Genomic DNA, 19,466 nt, shown 5'->3' on the forward strand with positions numbered 1-19,466 from the left:
GACACCACTGAGTGACTGAACTGAACTGAACTGAACTAAGGACCAGCAGCATATAGCAGGCACTGAAATGACCATCTTCTCCTCCCTCTCAGCTTCTCAAGGGCTTGCATGAAACTCTAGAAGTCTCTCCTTCAGCCCTGCTTCCTCTGTCTTATCAAGAACCAGGGTCTGAGTCCAGAGCACAGCGAAACATAAAATGAAACAGAGGATAGGCCTTGGCGGCTCCCACAAACCTGCAGACAAATATTGACCTTGGGTTTGTCTCCACCCGAACGGTTTATCTCCTTGTGCTTTGAACAAGGTCTTGGATCCTCCAGCTGCATGTAGAGTTAATTTAAAATGAGTCCTCCCCACTCTCCAGTGTCTACCCCACCTGCCCCCAGTGGCAAGGCTTTACTCACCCTGGGAGGAGGACTTGTAACAGCGTTGGCTGTGGGCTGCAGGGTCTGGAGTGTGTGCACAGGTGTGAGGGTTTAGGTAGGATGGTTCCGTGCTCCGCCACCCAGGCGGGGGTCACAAGGAAGCCAGTGTGCTGGGGCCGTGTGTCCCGCGCAGGTCTTCTGTGTGCAAGGAACCACTGTGTAACTAACTGGGTGGACTGTTCAGGTGTGGCGAGTCTTGTCTGACTATCCTTGTTTTTAAGGCCTCTGGGCCAGGAGTATATTTACTATGTTCCAGGCAGGGGCAGTTTAGTTTGAGCAACGGTAGTTTGGTGCCCAGAGTAATTGAAACTGTGAGTTGCACCATGGGGGCGGGCTCATCTGGACTCGAACGTGCCCGCCGCGTTCTCTGCGCTAATTTCCTCGGACTCCCCACGCTCCCTCGGAGGTGGGGACGCGACAGGGGGCGGACGGGGTGGTCGTGTGGCTGGACCCAGGTCTGTGCAGTCGGGAAAGGAAACTGGCCGAGGTTGAGGGCGACCTCGACACGACCCGGGAGAGAAGGCGAGAACTCCAGGGAGGACCGGCGAGCCCCACGCGACTCCCAGTTGCCGCAGGGCGCACGGGCGACAAGGAGCGCCCGCCCGGGGCCCGGGCCGCGTGCCCGCTGCCTTGACTTCCCCATCGCCGCGCGGGGGAGGGGCCGCGGCGGAGAAAGTGCGCGAAGGGGCCGCGGCGGCGAGCGTCCCACGTGACGGCGCCGCGCCGAGCCGAGCGGGACCCGGCGGCGGCGGCGGGCGCAGCGGGGCGGCCTGGAGCCCCGGGAGCGGCGCGCGCGGCCCCGGCCCGGCCGGCGTCCCGGCCTCGCGCTGCACATTCTCTCCTGGCGGCGGCGCCACCTGCGGTCGCGTTCGCCCGAACATGGCGACACGGAGCAGCAGGAGGGAGTCGCGACTCCCCTTCCTCTTCGTCCTGATCGCGCTGCTGCCCCCCGGGGCTGTCGGCCAGATCTGGCCGCAGACGCTGCCCGGCGGCCGCGCGTCTGGGCCCCAGGACCGGGGCTTCCTCGTGGTGCGGGGCGACCCGTTCGAACTGCGGCTGGGGGCGCGCGGGGCGCCCCGGGGGGCGGACGAGAAACCGCTCCGGAGGAGACGGAGCGCTGCCCTGCAGCAGGAGCCCATCCAGGTGTACGGACAGGTGAGCGGTCGGCCCCCGCCTTCCCTCTGGCTTTTTCTTCTCCCCGCGCCGCCGCACCCCCGCATCCATCCTTAGCTGTCGCCTCCCAGGTGCAGGCACCGCTGGGGACTTCCCGGCTGGCGTTTGTTTTTCTCCCCTCCGCACACAGGAGTACAACCGTCAGCACTTGAATCGCCTTGATCTTTCCTTCTTCCTGCCAGTTTTAGCAGACGGATTCCAGGGCACTCGTGGGGTGCACTGTTTCCCCCAGGCTGTGTGCTCTCCGGTGGAGTTTCTGGCAGGTATCGGAAGGGTGCAGCTTCATTTTACGTGTAGATGGAAAACGGGCTTGCTTTCTTGTATCATCAGTTAGCAGCGGAGGCGAGCACTCTGCAGTTGCTGTACGTTTACCCAGAACAGTCAGAGGAGGGGGTTTCCGCACTTACCGTTTTAAACCACAATTAAGGTGGGCAAACCTGATATCTTGACTCTGGGCATATAGTCACACAAGAGGTGTGTGTGTGTAAGGGCTGAATTCTTATTTTGGTGGTGATGGGGGGCGGGGTGTGAGGTTCTATCCATCCTACCCCTTTCAAAACACTGATTTAATGTTGGGATATTTCTCATGACACTTGGGGATTTGAAAAACTGCAGGAGTTTGGTAGGTGTTATTATTCAGTAGATGATTTATTTCTATCCAGGCAATGGGCTTATTAGATCATGAGGAACATGAATTTCACTTTTATGGCCAGACTTACTGCTGGCAATTGCAAACCGAGTTTGTGGGCTAGAATCAGTGTCGGCAAAATTAATTTCTCCGTGTTATTGCCTCATGAGACTCACAGTCCTGTGGTTGAGATTGACATTAACAAAGCTGGCTGGTCAGTGGGGGAAAATAAGTGGAAACAGTGGAGGTGGTCAATTATGTGATTTCTCCAGTCAAAATGTTCCCTTCAAAGTAGAAATTAAAAGATTGGTCTGAATTCTGCATCTCTTCGCTGATTATCCTTTAGCCATTTCATCAGGAAACATACAGAGTTTAATGTTCAACGTTTGGAGCCGGAAGAACATTATAAACCATCTCTCCCTATTGTGTCATTTTGATGATGAAGCCACCAGAGCCGGAAAAGGTGAAGTGACTAGCCCAAGGTCACGTGGGGCAGGGTTGCTGGCTCTTTAGTTTTTGTCCGCATTGTCTCAGTGATCTTTGAGAGATCAAATAGTCGCCCACTCTTTATGCAGTGCTTCTTAATAACTTCTTTCTAAAGAAAAATATATTGGTAAGAAAGGGGCTTGGGATGGAGGTTCGAGGATGGGAGCATTTGACTTCCATCTACCACCAGCCCTAAGGCAAGAGCAGGTGCTGTGGGCATATAATAGCTGGTTGGCATGGGCTGATGGAACTTGCCTGTGTGGGTCCGCCGAGGGTCCAGATCCTTGTTGCCCTCTCCACTCCCTTCTGAAACTTCTTTTTTGTATTAGTGAAAGAAGTCAACAGGGTCCTTGCTCTCCACAGGGACACCAGCATCCTGATGGAGGATGGGGGAGGGCGAGAGAGAGGCTCCTGGGTTCACTGAGTCTTCCCATCAGCTCAGCTCTCTTGTGGACTTGAGTCACCTTTCTGGGGGCTGGGTATGGGGAGCAATGGAAGCTGATCCCTTCTGGATCTCAGGTCCCCCCCAAATATAGATTGGGCTGCCAGAAGAACTTCCTGGTGGCAAAAATATGCACGCAGGTGCCATTTGTAAAAGCTCCTGGGGATTTGGGACAAGTTAAACTGTGTTCTCCTTAGGAGTGACTAAAAAACCTTTGGCTTTCATATTTCTGAGTCAGCCAGATTGAATTTGTTTCCGTGGAAGGATGGAGAACTAGCTGTGAAACTCTTAATGAGGAATTCCTATCAAGGGTAAGGGCCCAGAGCAGTGTTTCGTCTTCTCGGAGGCTGCCTCCCTGTGCGTTTGTTCTCGGTTGCCCTGAGGTTAATAAAAGTGGGATTAACTTGAATCTGTAAGGGTCTGAGTTAGATTGAAGGAAGGACTTCCTGGGCTTTCTGCTACAAGCACTGTCTGGTGCAGACCTTTCAGACCCCAGGCACAGGAATCGGGCTGAAGGGGTTTGGCCTGTCCGTCTTGGAGCTCTGAAGGGCCTCAGGACTCTTTGGAAGGATCTTTCTAGTAAAGATGACCATTTGCCTCTTTTTTCCCCTGGGACAGACCTGGTTTAGAAGTTGTCCCTGTTGGATATGAAATGTGCTGTGTTCACTCTCAAAAGTATCAGGGTGCAGACTATAAATTAGATCCTTGATGGCTCAGATGGTAAAGAATCTGCCTGCAATGCGGGAGACTGGGGTTCGATCCCTGGGTTGGGAAGATCCCCTGGAGAGGGAAATGGCTACCTACCACTCCAATGCCTGGCGAATTCCAGGGACAGAGGAGCCTGGCCAGCTACAGTCCATGGGGTCACAAAGAGTCAGACACGACTGAGCAACTAACACATTCTGCTTCTAGCCTTAAGCCAGTTCGCACTAAAGAGAGAGTATAAATACTCCCCCCAACCCCCACACTTTAAGTTTTTCTGTAGTGTCAGTTGAATTCAGTACTATTCTATGTAGGGATGGAGTGCAAATGAGGGGGCAGGGGAAGTTTTCATCACTGCTTTCAGAAAATTTAGAATCTAAGGAGCAGATAAAGCAGATGCAAATATATGTACAGGCATGGAAATGTACCAGACAGGGACAAGGAAACAGGGACGTGATAAACCGGCCACAACTCTCCAGTGGGGTGTGAGTGGGTTGTTTGACATGGAAGGTGTGGCAGATGAAGTGATAAAGGGTCAGTGGGCTCAGGCACTCTGCAGCGTCTCATCCTCTGACCTTTGAGTGCATTTGAGAGGATGCCAGGCACCACAGATCAGGGCTGGAAGCAGAAGCTGCCTGATGGAAAAAGACCCCCGGGGTGATGTTCAGGCTGCCAGCTTCAGGGAGGGGAGCCAGAGGGCTTCTGCATCTGAGAAAGAGCCCTGTGTTGGAATCAGTGTCATTCTTTTCCTTTGGCGCTGCTAACCTTTGGAGTAAACTAGGTTTAGTTGTTGTGCCTCTTCTGAAACAGTCCAGATCCAAGAAGGGGGATTCCAACATTCTTGCTGCACTGGATTCCTTCCTGATTTCATGTCAGCTCCATGCCTCTGTGCCACCTGCTTTTTCCTCTGCCTCCAGTATTCTTCCCCTGTTTATCTGTTTGCCTGCAAAACCTCTATTCCATTTTTCAGCATCCAAGGAAAGTCTCTTAGTATTCCCAAGCTCTGATGGGAAGAGTTCTTTTGAGCTTGGTTACAGCACCGACTGTCTTGTGTTCTAATTGCTTATGTGACTGTTTCATCTCCCAGTTTGCTCCTTGAGGGCATGGATCAAGCCTCTCCTCTGTGTCCCTGGGACTTGGGAGGCCCTTAATGAATATTTGTGGATCAGCTGCCCACCTGGAAGGTGAAAAAAGGCCTGGAGGGTAGGAAGCACATCCAAGTTATAGAAAAGGTATTTATAAGGAGGACTGTGGTGAGCCCACAAATGGAGAGTGGAAATGAGTTAGCTCAGAATGTGGGTTAGGGAGCCCTGATTTTCCTGTGCTTTTCTGGGGGTTTATTTTGAATGAAGAGCTGCAATTCTGTTGTGCAGAATGCTCCCTTTTAGGGCTATCATGTTAATGCTAATGGTATTGTTTTGGGGAAAAAGCCTTTGGAATGAAGCGCAAAGCCTAACAGGATTTACAGGTTTATTTTCCTCCCAATGAGCTCTCTCTTGATAATTCCTGCTTTTTAGAGGCCAGGGAGTATTCAGTGTCCTGATTTGAGACTGAAAATAAAGTGTCTGTTACAGTACAAGGACCCAAGACAAAGAGCCTCCTTTGGGGGATGGAAGACTGTGTAGCTTTAGATCTCTTTGAGGTAGATTCTTGTTTGATACACTTGCTTGGGGAAGAATTGGCTGGTTGATTCTGAAGTTAGGACATTTGACCTGTATGCTTCCAAAAGATGAGAAGGCAAAGCCTCTGTGGTGTCAGGTTGGCTTCTACATAGCTGAGGAGTTCCTTAGCCTGTTGGGTTGGCTTGATAGAGGGTGTGACCGTGAAAGACTTCCTAGTCTTGCTTGGCATCTCGTCTTGGGCACAGTTCTTGGTTCCGTCTCTGGCCGCTGTTTAACAGCTTGCCTGTCTAGTGGCAAGCCTCAATGGAGGCTTCGAGAGGTGGAATGAATGGGAGGAAAAGGGACAGGGAAGAGGAGCGAGGAGATGGAGAATGAAGGGGGTGAAATGACAAGCCATCCAGTCTGTTTATTTAGCCTTCAGTAGGTAACACGTGTTTGCAAAACAGTATTTGTTCAGAAGAGTATATAGTGAGAAGTACAGTTCCTTCCCTTCTGTGTCCCCATTCACCTGGTGTCCCTTCCCAGTGGACACCCAGGGTCATCAGTATTTTGTGTGTCCTTCCAAAAACGTTCTATGTATATATAACATATGGACATGAAACTTGAAAGGCTTTCTCTCATCCGTAGCCCCTAATATCATCAGTAATGACATTAGCTCCAAAGTATATTTATGGCAATAGGAGGGGAGTTACCTGAAGTGTCCTAGTATAAAATGGATTGTCCTTTTACTCCAGGCCAGGGTAGAAAATACTATTCCACTTGGAGGGTTCCTGTGGGCTGAGGCCAGGAGAGCAGCATTCTGTAGCCTTGTCATTTGGAAAGGTGCTGGAGGGCAGTTCTCTGGAGATGTAGAGCTCACGTGTGTGAGAGCATCAGAATACAGAGATCATGGATCTTGGCTTTAACTCATTTTCTTTTGGAGAATGTTTTCTTTAAATTCTGTAAAGTGGAGTTAAAATAGTATGCTTAATAAATTCCTCTCAGACCTGGGATCCGGGGAGGCAGATTCTAACAGCAACGAGCATCCCCAAGCAAAAGATGGATGTTGTAGGAACATTTCATTTGTCATATTTTGGATTTTCCTCCTTAAGAGATGACTGCTATTGCAGTGTCATTGTTTAATCCCAGGGCCAGGGATCCATGGAGCCGAGCGTCATACTGTCAGCTGTAATGGACAGACACAGGAGCTTGCAAATAATCTGAAGAGCGGGTAACCCCCAAAATAGCTTATTTGCTTTTGCTATTTGTTTATTTAGTCTTTTAAAGCATCAGTTTACCTTCCTAATTAAAGTTTGCTTAGGTGCATATTAAAATGAGCTTGTATTCTTTGAGCAGTTGGTATGCAAATAGCTGGCATACATGTGTTAGGGAAAGCCAGTTTGGAGTTTAGAAATTTTGACAATAATTCAGATGCTGATAATTTGAGAGTTGACTGCAGAGAAATATATTAAAGCTGAGGTATTATAATAACCTTTCCTCCATCTTTTTTTTAGGTTTGGGTATGATGGAAAGGAAAGAACTCACTGCATTTTGGTTTGAATATTCAGGGATCAGTATTTCAGCAGAAATGGTCTGGGCTGCAGGGCTGAGCCGTCCTCTTTGTCGAGTACAGAACCTTCCTGTGCATTTTCAGGCCAGAATCCGTCGGCACATGGCGTATTCAGTCCAACCACGTAGATGCAAAAATCAATTTCCCTCAGTTTAAAATGAGTCGCAGTTAATTTCGCCCTAATTTATTGGTTTATTGACCTGTGGACCTTGGGCCTTTGAAGAAGTGGCATGGGCAGCCTTCTAGCATTGAAGTGGCTGATGGTGCTATAAATCAGAGAAGGCAGGTGGGCTGCTGATCATGATCAAGATTTGGGTTTCATCCCATGTTACTGTGAAACCCTAAGTTTTTTTATTGTAATATGAGGCATGCATTGAGCATTTTGGGGTGGGTTCCATAAAAATAGGACCCCATAAATGACAACTCTTGCAGCCAGGACCCCAACAGGGATTTAAAAATAATTACAAAATTCTGTTGTCTACTGGGTAACTGTCAGTCATAATGGTAACATCCAGGTCATGTCACTGCTACCAGCCAGGAGCCGGAAGACTTTATCTTCTTGGCCTCATGTCAGGTCTCTTTGATGGATCTTCCTGCCATGATGGAAATATTCTGTATCTGAGCTGGTCAGGGTGTCCATGAGCCATCTGTGGGGGTTGAGCGCTTGAAATGTGGTTAGGATGACCGAAGAATTGAAGTTATTTTCCTTTCATTGAATTTTAATCAAGTTAAATTTAAGTTTGAATGGCTGCATGTGGCCCGTGGACGGCATAGCTTTCCCTGGGTGGTGTGTGGCCCCCTTTCCCACTGCGGTCGCTGCCTCACCCAGGGAGCAGCTGTAGGCACTGCTAGGCTGGTCTTTGTTTCCACCACAAGCAGGGGAAGGAAAGCAGGGGAAGGAAAGCGAGGGTTGAGGGCTGCTGTCTGAACTTGAGGTTTTGGTGGCTGCTGGCTGCCAGGGAGAGTGTCAGGAGACCCTGGCCTTTCTTTCCACAGTAGGGGTGCAGCAGCCGGCTGTGGTGGAGGGTACCCTGGGTGTCCCGTTCACCTTAGCGGCAGCCTGTGCGCAGATGCTTCCTCCCACTGGGGACCTGGGCGCTGAAGGCAGACCTGTGTGTCTTCGCTTTTGCTGTGGCTTTGCCCACACAGCAGCCCACGTGGCCCCGGCTGGTGTGCAGACCCTACCCATCTGTTGAGCCAAGAAAGCAGTAATGATGCCTGAACTGGGGGCCACCTCCTCACCTCTGCCCTCTGCTTCCCAGACTCGCCTTGTTTTGCCCCAGTGCAGTCAGGTTCTGTCTTCATCCCTGCAGCCCTGCAGGCCAGCACAAAGACAAACATTGGGCGTGCTGTCTCCATCACGGCCTGGGTGGGAACTCCCCCACCCCCGTCCCTGCCCTTTAACCCTGCCTGTCGCTGCCGCTGCCTCCACTCAACTCAGCAAATCGGGACCCTTCACTATGATTTATCTCCAGTTCCCTGAATTAGATTAAAAACACTGCTACGAATTCTCAGAAAGGCAGGCTGATGTGATTGCATCCCACATCGGAGCGGTAGACAAGGGCAATAAAAAGATGTGCTTATATCATCCGTGTTTTGTGCCTTGTAGGGGCCACCATGTGATTTATTGTTCCTTTCCTTTTTTTAAGTGAGGAAGGTAAGCAACATTGCTTCTCTTATTTAGAAAAGAGACTAGTCTGTCGAGCAGAAACCCTCTGCCCCCAAAGCACTGGATCAAAGCAGGGAAGGCGGATGGGGTGCTTCTGAAATAAAATAAGTGAGGGTTTGAGCCTGTGAGGTGAATGGAGATTGTAATGTGTCAGTTGGGACTGAGGTGAGAGCCAGCCTACTTTGATGGGCTGGGGAGCCAAATAGTGTCAGGGTGAAATTTCTCACTCGCAGGAAACCTCTGTGCCCAGAAGAAATGGGGAGAAGCTGGAATGATGTGTTGGAGTTTGGAGGGGTGGGGGTTAAAAACAATGCTGGGAGTAAGGCCAGTTTAGGGACCCTCTCCGGAGAACCTCATGTGGGTGCCTCCGAGAGGAGCCGCACATGGGGGAAGGGCCCAGATAGTAAAGGACCCTGTTTCTCTGTTAGCCCAGGGAACACGGGCAAGACACTTCCATGTGGGTCTACCCCAGAGGCCTGGGAACAAGACCTGCCCCAGGGTCCCCCCAGAGGACCCTGCTGATGGCAGAGGGTGGGGAGAGCAGCAGACAGAGACGGGTGAGGGGATGTGAGGCTGGGGGAGGGTGGAAGAGACTTGAAATGTTTTAAACCTGTGCTCGATTAATCGAGTAACATGAGACTGTGTACCTATGACTTACCTCATCTGTATATATTTAGTTCCCTGAAGTTCTCTCAACTGAGGAGTTCTTTTAAAAAAAAATCCTGTAGTTAACCATGCTCATGGTTTGCTGGATTTGGCAAGGCGAGCTGTTGCTGGAGGTGATGCCGGGGTTCCTGCAGAGACGAGGCCTCCTCTGTCCTTGAGAGGGAAGAATTCAGCAGTGGATGTGGAGAGCTGGGTGGAGGAGAAAGGGCTGTCATCACAGGGCTGGGGATTTAAGCTGGGGCTGGGGAGTTGCCCCGGGGGCTTCTGCTTGCCCTCCTGGTACCAGAGGCATCTCATGTGAATGAGAGGTCAGCCTTGCTGTGGGGTTTAAGCCACAGGTAAGGTGAGGTCACGGAGAAGGCAATGGCAACCCACTCCAGTACTCTTGCCTGGAAAATCCCATGGGTGGAGGAGCCTGGTAGGCCGCAGTCCATGGGGTCGTGAAGAATAGGACACAACTGAGCGACTTCACTTTCACTTTTCACTTTCATGCATGGGGAAGGAAATGGCAACCCACTCCAGTGTCCTTGCCTGGAGAATCCCAGGGACGGGGGAGCCTGGTGGGCTACCATCTATGGGGTTGCACAGAGTCGGACACGACTGAAGCGACTTAGCAGCAGCAGCAGCAGGTGAGGTCGGGCTTTCCTGGTGGTTCAGTGGTAAAGAATCCACCTGCAATGCAGGAGCCGCAAGAGACATGAGTTCAATCCCTGGGTCGGGAAGACCCCCTGGAGGAGGGCACGGCAACCCACTCTAGTATCCTTGCCTGGAGAATCCCATGGACAGAGGAGCCTGGCGGGCTGCAGTCAATGGGAACGCAAAGAGTTGGTCAGAACTGAAGTGACTTAGCACTCACACAAGGTGAGGTCTTGAGGCATTTGGTTCTGGCATGTAATGTAAATGCTTTACTCTTGGGGCGAGGAAAGTGCTAGAAATCAGTGTCATGTCTGCGTTGGTTCCTTGGAGCTTTGGGAACTGGAGCTTGGGTTTCCCTGGGTTGCGAATCTCAGGTGTGGAGTGAGGGGAAGGCTGCTTGAATGCAGGGCTTGGCCATGACTGGCTTCTGAGCTTGACACAGACATGCAGTGTCTCATCAGGGTAGGTATGTCTTTGCTTCCCGCTCTTAGGCCTCGGTGTTCTAGACCTGGCCATGCGCACAGTAGTTTTTTAAAAATGTTATTTGTTTATTTTTATTTTTGGCTGTGCTGGGTCTTTGCTGCTGTGAGAGGGCTTTCACTAGTTGTGGCGAGCGGGGCTACTCTCTAGCTGTGGTGCGCGGGCTTCTCGTTGCAGAGCACAGACTCTAGGGTGCTCAGGCTCAAAACTGTGGCCCACGGGCTTAGCTGCTTGTGGCATTGTGCGATCTTCCCAGATCAGGAATCAAATCCACGTCCCCTGCAATGTCACATTAGTTTCCTGTGTGTTGCCATTTTGTGAAGAATGGTTTATTTTGGTATAAAGACCATACCAGTAACAAGAGAACATATTTCAGCATTTTGCAGTTTATGAAATATATTCATGGATATCATCTCATTTGAATCTTAACAGCCGTCCTGTAAAATTAGTAAGGCAAGCCTTATTATTATTTTAGCAATATGAAAAGAAGCCTTTCTTTCCTAGGGAGGACTGGTAGCAGGGTCATTGTTAAAGACTAAATCTTAATGAAAGGCATCCATACATTAAAAAAAAAAAAGCACATATTTTAATTTTGTCATAAGTTTGTCTTTCCACTTTTTGACATCCCTAAGAAATGCAGTTTGCCAAAGAATACCTTTTGCCCTGCAGAGCTTCTCCAATTCATGTCTACACAGTGAGTTTTCCCTCCTTTGGTAAGAAAGCAAAAGTATCCCCAGGCACCTGCTGTGGATGGGCTGGTGGGCAGATGGATGTCCCTGCCTTTCTGGTGGTCGTAGAGACCCTGAATTGTGTGGTTGTTGCTGTTGTGGAGGTGGTGGTTAAAGTACAACTTTTCACTGGCTCTCTGGTGTCGCTCATCTTACAGCCTTATTATTCTGCTCATTTCACAGATGAGTATCTTGAGGCTCCAAAAAGCAAAGGGACATCCCAAGAGCTGTACAGCTGGTCAACTGTAGAGACCAAGATTCAAACCCGAGTCTCTGATTTGTCTCAACTTTATGGTGTTTGCCTTTTGTAAATAATCCAGTGAAGGCCTTGCTTTCAGCCAGGGGTCCGGTGGCTTCGATCTCTTTTGTTCCCCTTTAAAAGCCAAGAGGTCTCATATAATTCCACCCTCTCCTTGGCTCTTCTGGCTCCATAAATTTTCTTTGAACTTGTCAAGTTGCGGGTCCCCCCGAGTCCTTGGCTTTCGCCCTGATCATCCTCTTAGCTCCTCAGTCTCTCTGCTCTGTTCTCCACCCTCTTTGCCAGGACTTCTTCCTCTTCATCCTTTTGGTGCCCACTGGGGGTCCTGTCTTCAGTGCAGCCCTGCACTTGGTTATGCCCTCCCCCCCAAATAACAACTGTAAGCATTATTCATGAAATTAACTCTTTACTGTTTGTTTCCCCTAATGATTTGAGAGCCGCAAGGCAAGACCTAGAAGTCTGATGTTTTCTTAACACCTCTTGTGGCACCTGATATGGAGCAAGTGCTCAATAACTATTTACTGAATGAATGAGGTGGGGGGCTATTTATTGTGAAGCCGTAGAGCTGAAGAGGAGAGTCAAGGAGAGGGGATACTCTGGAACCATCCTACGGAGGTGAATCCTAATTTAAGGCTGGTTCTAGTTCTGGGCTTCCCTGGTGGCTCAGATGGTGAGGAATCCACGTGCAGTGCAGGAGATGCAAGTTCGATTCCTGGGTCTGGGAGATCCTCTGGAGAAGGGAATGGCAACCCACTCCAGTGTTCTTGCCTGGAGAATTCCATGGTCAGAGGAGCCTGGCAGGCTACAGGGGGTCGAAAAGAGTCAGACACGACTGACTTGCTGTGCTCTGCGCCCCCGAGTTTTAAGGCAGATGGATGGAAACCCCAGCTCTAAATCTTTGGGTTTAACCCCATCTGCATGGTGTGGAAGATGGTTTAGATGTTCCTGAAGTTTCTTCTGGCCTGAATATTTTCTTTTTTTTTGTCTTACTTGCCAACTGGTGAATTAAGGGGCAATTATTTTCATGACAAAGAGATTTTTCACAGGTTCTTTTTTTTTTTTTTTAACAGGGAGCCCTCCCAGAACAGCAGAGCTGGCTATTTGCTAAATGACAAAGTGGGCTTCCCCAGGAGGGAGTGGCAGGTAGAGGTCAACAGCGGGTGGATTCTGCTTGCCAAAGATCTATCGGAAATAGTCTCTCTGAACTGATACTGTGAGTCAGGAGGTGGCATGTAAGTAATCTAAAGACTGCTCCTGACTCTAGTTAAAGAGATGATAGAGAAATGCCAAGTTTTTAGTTTGAGGTTCTTCTCCCTTTGTGTCCTGGTCTGTGAAATGGGCAGCCCGCGCTGATCAGTGAAGTAGTTAATGAGTTCTCTGGCTGAAGCGTCACTGAGAAAAGTCAGATGAGTGAGCGGAGAGGCCAGGATAGGGCTTCTCTACAGGGAGCAATTAAACTAGATTTCAGCTCTCCTTCTGAGGTGGAGAGTCCAGGGAGGAAAATGAGCTTACTAAATATAGTGGGGACACAGTCTCGAAAGGGGACACGGAGGGCCGATTTGCATAAGCAGCATTTAGGTCGTGCAAACGGACGGTGGGAGGAACTTTGTTATTCTTGGACCTCGGGTGTCTGTCTTTGGTTTCCTCAGGCCTGTCCTGCAGTTCCGAGGATTTAGCAGCCGCCTCTGTCCTCGGAGTTGAAGGACAGGATATTTGCTTTATACTTCACCGTAGAATTTTTTAAATGCTTCTGTGTATTTCACTGCTAGTGAGGCAGAGGAATGAGCCAGACTGCCTTATTTGTCCTCCTCGTCTTGTGCTCTGGGAAGAAGCTGTGTAGGAGTGGTGAGGACGACCGGCCGTGGGTGTCTGGGACGTCCTGATCTTCACATTTGACCGATTGGAGAGACATAATGGCAGAAGAAATGAATGAAGGCGGCGTCAGACCCATTCCATTAAGGGGCCCCCGTCTTTTTGAGTGAGACTCAATGACCGTACAGATCTTGGTGGGTTTTATTGTAAATTTCTTACTACTCGTCAGACTTGTCACTCTGATTTCCTCCAGAAGTGTTCTGGGGACTGACAGGTGAGAAGTGACTAAGAAGCCTCAAAAGGTACCTAGTCCCTTTGGGGCCTTGGGGAATATAAGTGAGCCCTGCCTTCATACAACATGCAGTTTATGCAGTTTATTCGTCCGCGTTCTATTTATAATAAGCCAGAGCCTGGGGCTTGGGCGGCCCCAGCTTCTTCCCTCTCTCTGAATAATGAAGCAAAACACATAACCTCTTTGGAGCATCTAGGCTGCCCGGAGACTGAGATGATGTGTGAGTTTGGAAGTGGATGCTAGTCCTGAGCCTCTGGCCCTTTCTCCAGCCAGGGACCAGGGAGCAGGGAGCAGGTCTGCAAGGATGTTGTGGCTTTGCAGAGGCCGCTGACAGCATTTTGAAGGATTGCCTTGGCCAGAGACCCACTCCTCAGCCTGCCTCCTCTATGACTCACTTGAGCTGCATATTTCAGTAGCATGAAGGCTTGACATGAGAAGAAAGGAGTATTTCTTATGAGTGGGAGCTCTTAGGTATTGAATCAGCACTTGAGAAGTGTGATGTTCTTTGCAGGTCAGAGGCTTTTGAAAAAATGGAGATGAAATTCACGTAACATGAGAGTCACCATTTTAAAGGGAATGATTCAATTTGGTGGCATTTTGTACCTTCCCAGTGCTGTGCAGCCACGACCTCTCTCTGGTTCCAAACCATTTTCATCCAGAATAAAACCTCTTCCCTGTTAAACAGCTACTACCTGTTCCCTGCTCCCCCTGGTCCCTAGCAGCCACCAGGCTGTTTCTATGGATTTGCCTGTTCTGGATGTTTTATATAAATGGAATCATGTAATATGTGACCTTTTGTGTTTGGCTTCCTTCAGTTAACATATTGTTTCTGAGGTTCGTCCATGTTGGGGCACATATCAGTAGATCATACAGTTTTAACAACTACCCAAGATTCCCAAGGTGGCGCAGTGATAAAGAACTCACTTGCCAACGCAGGAGATGCAGATGTGGGTTCGATCCCTGGGTCGGGAATAGCCCTTGGAGGAGGGCGTGGCAACCCACCCCAGTATTCTTGCCTGAAGAATCCCATGGACAGAGGAGCCCGGCGAGCTACAGCCCATAGGGTCGCAAAGAGTCAAACATGAGTGAGTGAGCACGCATGCAAGATACCCAAAGACAAACCTGCAGAAAAAGAGTGCTCCTTCTAGCCACTGTCATCTAAGCCCCAGTTTCTGCCAGAGGAAGGGGAATGAACTAGATTCATCGTTCCCGGAATAAGCTGCATTAGAGACACCAGGGGTATGTCTTTAAAAATACTGATTCCTGGACTCCACTCGGAGGGTTCTGCATCAGTAGGTCAGGGGTTTCACTGGGGTTGCTGATTTTAGCACGCTGGGTGTAGGACCCCAAACCAGGAGACCTCTCGGGGGCCATCTTGACTCTTAACGACCTGCCTGTGATTCTAGCAGAGGCCTGAACCCCACGCACCATACTCTTTGTTGTTCATGAGGCAGTTCCTCTGTGCCCAGACCTCTGTGGCTTCTGATTTCCCTGTTTGCCTTCTGAGGGGAGGCGCAGGGCTCCCTCCCCGTTGCTTTTTACGGCCCCAATTAATTGTGGCTCATTTATCAAGCGCCAGCTACGCCCTGTGAGCTGGAGATGGGAGAGGGAAGGTTGTTCACGCCCCGGGGTGGTAGTTACAACTGACTGCACATCAAGGTTACATTCTGGAAAAGCCACCCTCCCACTCGCCCTCACTCCCTCCTAGACCAGCGTCTCCCCGGGGCCCTGTGTGCCTACTGCTCTCCATGTGGTCTGTGGGACCCAGTGAGCAAGGCTGAGAGGAGTGAGCAGGATGTAGGGAAGCCTGTAGCTGCACCCAGAAGGTTGGGCATGGGGGAATCTCAGGGGCTGAGGCCAGGAGGAAGTCCCTGGGGATAGAAAAGGACCTCAGCAAGCTAGCAACCAGCCACACAGTGGGGGATCCAGCCTGGACACCTGTGGGTGCTATGATCACAGGGGAAGGAGAGGGGGCTACTCTGGACCTCTGGGTGCCTGGTTACTTCCCATGGACAGCTTGCTTTGACCTCTTCCCTTTCTGGGGAGGGGCCGGGAGAACGAACGCCAAGGGGAAATGGAGAGGAGGAAAGTGAGACCAGAGAGCACCGTGATGTCTTTGCTTTAATAAATGTGCCAGCCTGCCTGGTGGTGGACTCCCACAGCTGACTCTGCTCTTTGCTGGGGGAATATGCACGTGGGGTGCGGTGGACGTCAGCCTCAGCCAGGTCGGAGAGTTACTCCTCTGACCAGGAGGTGCCCATGCTGACGTCCAGCCGAGGGAAGGCATTGGGCTGTTTGTGTGAGTTGCCTGGTGGCCCTTGGACAAGCTGTTCCTTGCCTGAGATTTTTTTTTCTCTACACTGTGCTGCCCTTTTACAGTCTGCTGTTAGGAATGAAAGGGACATTTTTTCTTTTTTTTTTAAAGGTGTTTCAGCAAGCTCACCTTCTCGGTTTCCTTTGTCAGAAAGCCCTTGGATGTTCGGGTGCCTCCTTTGTGTTGCTTTTACCCCTTCACCTCTCCTAGGATTGGTTCAGGGGCCCTGTAAATCTCTAGTCCCCCGAGCAGAAAGACTTGTGCAAGTTGTGCTCAGACCTCGAGCCTGCTCTGATCACCGTATGCTAGGCTTTGTAACCTGTTCCGAGCGTTATTTGATTAGGAACCTGCCTGAGGGGCTGTTGGGAGGATGCCCCCAGTGCAGCATTGCTGGGCTTTCTTATGCCAGACCCTGGATGAACTTAGTGACTTTTTTCAGGCTCCAAATCATTGATCGTATTGATGTTTGCATAAATCATCTATTTATTCCTCTCTGGTTCTGAGGGTGAGGACGTTTTGGAGGGAGAAGGCCTTTAGCCCAGACGCCCAGGGCTCCTGTGCTGGTGGGCTTTTTCTGATCTGTCGATGCTTACAGATTCTTCCCAGAGGTGAGGGCTGGCAGGAGAGAGGGGGAGAGGGTGGGCTGGGAGAAGGCCTCTGCGGCTGGTGGTGATTTCCTTAGCTGCTTTCCTCCTTGCATACCCTGAGCTAAGTAATTTACTTATTTCTTTTTTTTTTCTTTGCACATCTCTGCCGATGTGTGCCTGGACTTAACCTCTCTGGAAATGAGAAGGAATGTTTTGGAATGACGTATTTTCCTTAAAAGAAAACGCATCTTTTCCTTTAAAGAGGCCTCATTTCACCTATTTTCCAGGAGCCTGGATCCTGGATCAAATTAGATGCAGGTGTTTAAGACCTGAAGCAGGGTGGTGAGGGATTAGCTCCTTTGTTGTTCTGTCAGCCAAGTTGGTGACACAGGTGTTTCCCCTTCTCCCTTGGGACTCCTGAGAGCATCTTGAGGAGTGGGTGGGGAGGGGGGAGGAGGAAGGTAAAGGAGGAGGCCGCTGTGGGTGGTGGGGGAGGGGAGCGGAGGGTTTTCTGCTCAGACCCTTGATGGGAAGACAGCTGGGAGGGCTCATCAGTCCAGGAGGTGGAGAGGGGGGTGGGCAGTGTGCAGGTGGATGGTGCAGAGACCCCTCGGGTTCCAGAAGATTGGTCTCCTCCATGTGCCGGAGACAAGCCACGGTTGAAGGGGCTGGTGGAATAGGCTTCTCCCAGGCATTGCTCCTGCTCCGGATTTTGGGGACTTTGTCTTAAACGTTTACACCAGCTCTCAGAATTTTTCTGAGTATGGTCATCAGTTGGCTGTTCCTACCTGAAAGGGGTGAAATGGTGTGCCAGCATGCCAGCCCTTGAACTATCCATAGTGACGGGGGAAATGGGAAAAATAAGAGGAATGGAGTTAGCTTTCCATAAAGCAAAGCCTCTCGTAAAAAAACTGCTCTTGGTTCTGAGAGTCTGTCTGTCCTCAGTTTTCAGTGTGAAAACGTCCTTGCTTTGAACTATGACAGTGATTCTAGATGGTAGCTGTGTTGCTTGGGTGAGGGGTGGCCACATCACAGGTGAGTCCCAGGAGCTCAGTGGAGTGAATGCATTTCGTGATTAGGAGAGGTTCAAGATGAGCAGAGGAACTTCTCCTCGGGGATTCGGGCTCCTTCTGTCCTATGGCCCCATTCTTCTCTGGGACTCTGGGGTCCTAAATGCATTCTGCCAGTAGGGAGTGAAAACGGGGCCGTGTGGGCGCCATGCCCCATTGTAAGCCCTGGGGAACAGTCTGCTGTGTCCTCAGGAGATCCAGAGACCAGCCAGCCATGCCCTTGGCACAGTGGCTGTTTTGTTTTGTCCTTACCTGGCTAGAGGTGCCAACCAGCCCTCTACTGGCCTGCCTAGTTCATCTGCATTTTACTGGTTTATAAGATCCAGAAGCCTGGAAACTACTATTTGCAATAAGCCAAAGATCATTTCTGTGGAGTCCTGGAAAATATTTCCTTACTTGGAATACTTCATAACTGAATATAGCTGATGTTTTTCCTTTCTTCTTCCTTATTACAAGCTAAGCATAAGCAACATCACCTGTAGGCCAGAGAGAACCAGTCTGGATGGGGGTTGGCAAGCATGTGGTCTTTCTGGCTTGTGCCCCTTTTTTAAATGAGGAAGGTGCATCAGTGTTTTGGTTTCAAATCTGACAAGTGCATGTCCCATGTGTGGAGTAAGGATAAGAGGAACCAGAGGTTGATTTCACAAAGGACAAAAATAACCCAAGTAATTAGTTATGCCAACGAGAGCCTGAGAAGATGATATGTTTTTTTGCAGTCTGGCTAATACCAAATAGCAGAGGACTAGTGTTTCTTCTTTGGGAAGTGAATCTGGCAGAGTCAGCAGAGGGGGAAACACAGGCCATCCTGGCCCCATGCTCCAGGTGTAAGCATCGTAGGCATTTCTGAGTTAGAGTTGTGGAGAGAGCGTCTTGCTTTATTATTATTATTGTTTTTTTTCCTTTTCTTTATTGGCCATGCCGTGTGGCTTGCAGGATCTTAGGTCCCTGACCAGGGATTGAATCTGTACCCCTTGCTGTGGAAGCATGGAGTCTGAACCATTGTTTCTTTTATTTGTTCAATCACTAGGTCATGTCCAACTCTTTGTGACCCTGTGGATTGCAGCACGCCAGGCTTCCCTGTCCTCTGGCATGTCCTGCAGTTTGCTCAGACTCATGTCCTTAGAGTCGGTGATGCCATCCAACCATCTCGTCCTCTGTCATTCCCTTCTCCTCCTGCCTTCCATCTTTCCCAGCATCAGGGTCTTTTCCAGTGAGTTGGCTCTTTGCGTCAGGTGGCCAAAGTATTGAAGCGTCAACTTCAGCATCAGTCCTTCCAATGAATACTCAGGATTGATTTCCTTTAGGAGTGACTGTTTGGACCACCAGGGAAGTCCTGAGAGTCTTAGAATGGTGATGGCCGTCACTCATCCTGGGTCCTAATTCCTGTGTTGGTTTGATCTCTTTCAGGTTAGTCTCAATGATTCCCACAATCAGATGGTGGTCCACTGGGCCGGCGAGAAGAGCAATGTCATCGTGGCCTTGGCCCGGGACAGCCTGGCGCTGGCGAAGCCCAAGAGCAGTGACGTGAGTATTGTTGTTGCTCTGGCGGTCCCTCTAAGGTGCCAGGGCGCCTGTTTCTCCTCCACTGGGGTTATTGTCCTGCCAGGCAAAATATCGAGTAATTGAGGAATCGGGAAAATCGTATATAACCCTTACTTGCTGAACACAGAGTGCTGCACTCAGGGTTGCAGTGAGACCCATGTGATGTGTGGTGACTTTTGTGCAATGGTAGAGTGTGCTCGGGGGCTTCCCATGTGGCTCAGCAGTAAGAGTCTGCCTGCCCATGCAGGAGACCTGGGTTTGATCCCTTGGTGGGGAAGATCTCCTGGAGAAGGAGATGCAACCACTTCAGTATTCTTGCCTGGAGAATCCCACGCACAGAGGAGCCTGGGGGCTACAGTCCATGGGGTCACAAAGAGTCAAATACGA

General features: G+C 50.2%; 1 protein-coding gene across 1 annotated transcript in view; it reads left to right on the forward strand.

Moving 5' to 3' along the window:
• The first annotated feature begins 852 nt into the window (after nt 1-852).
• The window catches only part of SORL1 (sortilin related receptor 1), a 167,040-nt gene continuing 148,426 nt past the window's right edge, over nt 853-19,466 (forward strand). The window contains exons 1-2 of the mRNA XM_069554212.1: nt 853-1,577; nt 18,945-19,061. Coding sequence (XP_069410313.1) covers nt 1,302-1,577; nt 18,945-19,061 — 393 coding nt within the window. The 5' untranslated portion in view covers nt 853-1,301. The remainder of the gene's footprint in view (nt 1,578-18,944; nt 19,062-19,466) is intronic.

The sequence above is a fragment of the Ovis canadensis genome, chromosome 15 (assembly GCF_042477335.2).
Source record: "Ovis canadensis isolate MfBH-ARS-UI-01 breed Bighorn chromosome 15, ARS-UI_OviCan_v2, whole genome shotgun sequence".
Classification (NCBI taxonomy): domain Eukaryota; kingdom Metazoa; phylum Chordata; class Mammalia; order Artiodactyla; family Bovidae; genus Ovis; species Ovis canadensis.